The sequence below is a fragment of the Pyxicephalus adspersus genome, chromosome 3, assembly GCF_032062135.1.
Source record: "Pyxicephalus adspersus chromosome 3, UCB_Pads_2.0, whole genome shotgun sequence".
In the NCBI taxonomy this organism is placed as follows: Eukaryota; Metazoa; Chordata; class Amphibia; order Anura; family Pyxicephalidae; genus Pyxicephalus; species Pyxicephalus adspersus.
Window position 1 is genome coordinate 66408692 of NC_092860.1, and position 1681 is coordinate 66410372.

Sequence of the window (1681 nt, forward strand, 5' to 3'; positions counted from 1 at the left end):
AGGATCACTTTTTGCATCAAAAAATGACAGAATTAGAACGCTAGGGAGGTTAATGTAGAATGCTTTTAATAGACTCAGTCCAATGTCTTACCTTGTCAGGATGAACCACAAGCACTGCTTTCCTATAATATTTTTTCACTTGATCAGGAGTTACCAGCTCAGCCATATTGACAGGTTTCCACTTTGTTTCTCCTTCCCAAAGTACAGTGTGTAGGGTAGATATCAAAGCTCTTATATTTCTTTCTTTACCTTCTATCCAGTCTAAAATCTAAAACGTTAAACAGAAGTGTTAAACCAAAAAACAAAAAAGCAAGAATATTTGAGACAGTAGAGTAACTTGGCTCAGGGTAGGGCAGAGCCAGCAAAGATAGATAAGATAGCCATATAAGAAATAGATTCTGGAAGGAAGAGCTCAGTAATGCTTTTGGAATCTCTGTTGTGTGTCCACTAGCAATTTAGCCAAAAAAACCAAAAAACAAACAAAAAAAACCCCATAAGGTTCTGCTGGATCGCCTTAAGGATTATAACTGACAAGGCAAGAGATATGGCTATACTGGAACCTGGGAGGTATCCAAAGAGTACTTAGGGGATAATAAGGAAAGCACGAGACATATTGCAGACACATAGCCACATGTGTCCATACGCAACCAGGCCACAATACTTGAGCTATGTAGAAAAAAAAAAAAAGTCATGCTGTTGGTAGTGAGGTTATCCTGTAGCTGGCTGCAAGTTTTTTTTTTTTTTTTTTTGTTGAAATATCCAAAGGGATTTGATTCATGTGTCCCTTTCATGGATGATAAAAAAAAATACGGTACTAGGCAGCTACTAGGAAGAAAAATTCTTCTTGTGGGACCTGCTCTGATGGATACAGTTAACAAGTTGACAGTACAGGTAGTCCCTGGATTATATACGAAATAGGGACTTTAGGTTTGTTCTTAAGTTGAATTTGTATGTAAATCGGAACAGGCACATTATTTTATTAGAAGCAATTAGGACAGATGTTTGCCTCAATATATTATTAAGCAGTGTGGTTTCAGTTACTGTATAAAATCCTCACTGTGGGTTAATCACAAAGCAAAAAAAAAAAAAAAATGATGGAGCCTGGACATTTCTTCGGGAGCAAGCTGTGCTTTGATATGCAAAAAGAAACAACTGCAGAGTTTGTCATTAAAGACTTACAAGAGCTTGCAGAAGAGTCTCAGCTGTGTTTAGCAAAGGATTTCTTCTGCAAGTCATGCAAACCACCCCCTCCCCCCCCATCAAGCCTAGTTGGTATCTAGGAGTTGTCTGTCCATATGTCGGATGTCCTTAACTCGGGGACTACTTATATTTACGCAAATAAGAGGTGACACACAAAGCAATGAAACTAATAAATTCTGTTCTCTAAAGAACATCTTGAAACCTAAGATAGCTAAGATAATTTGCCCATTCAAAAAAATGATTTTTCAAAAAAAAATTGATCAATAAACAGATCTGATCTCTTTAACCTCCCAACCGCTAACCCCGTACTTTTTCATCCAAAAATTTTTTGCTACTTTCGATAACCCCGTACTTTTTCGTCTATAATAAAATCTCACTTACCTGGTCCCGCTGTGCTCATCCAGCGTCGGGTCCGTGTTCCAGCGTCGTGATCCAGCGTCGGGTGTCCTCTCCTTAGAAGAAAAAGCCAGCTGGCTTTCTC

At 38.4% G+C, this 1681-nt stretch overlaps 1 protein-coding gene across 3 annotated transcripts in view; it reads right to left on the reverse strand.

Annotated features, from left to right (window-relative positions):
- The window catches only part of GAK (cyclin G associated kinase), a 53461-nt gene that overhangs the window by 3677 nt on the left and 48103 nt on the right, over positions 1-1681 (reverse strand). For all 3 annotated transcript variants that reach the window (XM_072405015.1, XM_072405014.1, XM_072405013.1), the window contains exon 27: positions 92-268. In XM_072405015.1, the coding sequence (XP_072261116.1) occupies positions 92-268 (177 nt within the window). The remainder of the gene's footprint in view (positions 1-91; positions 269-1681) is intronic.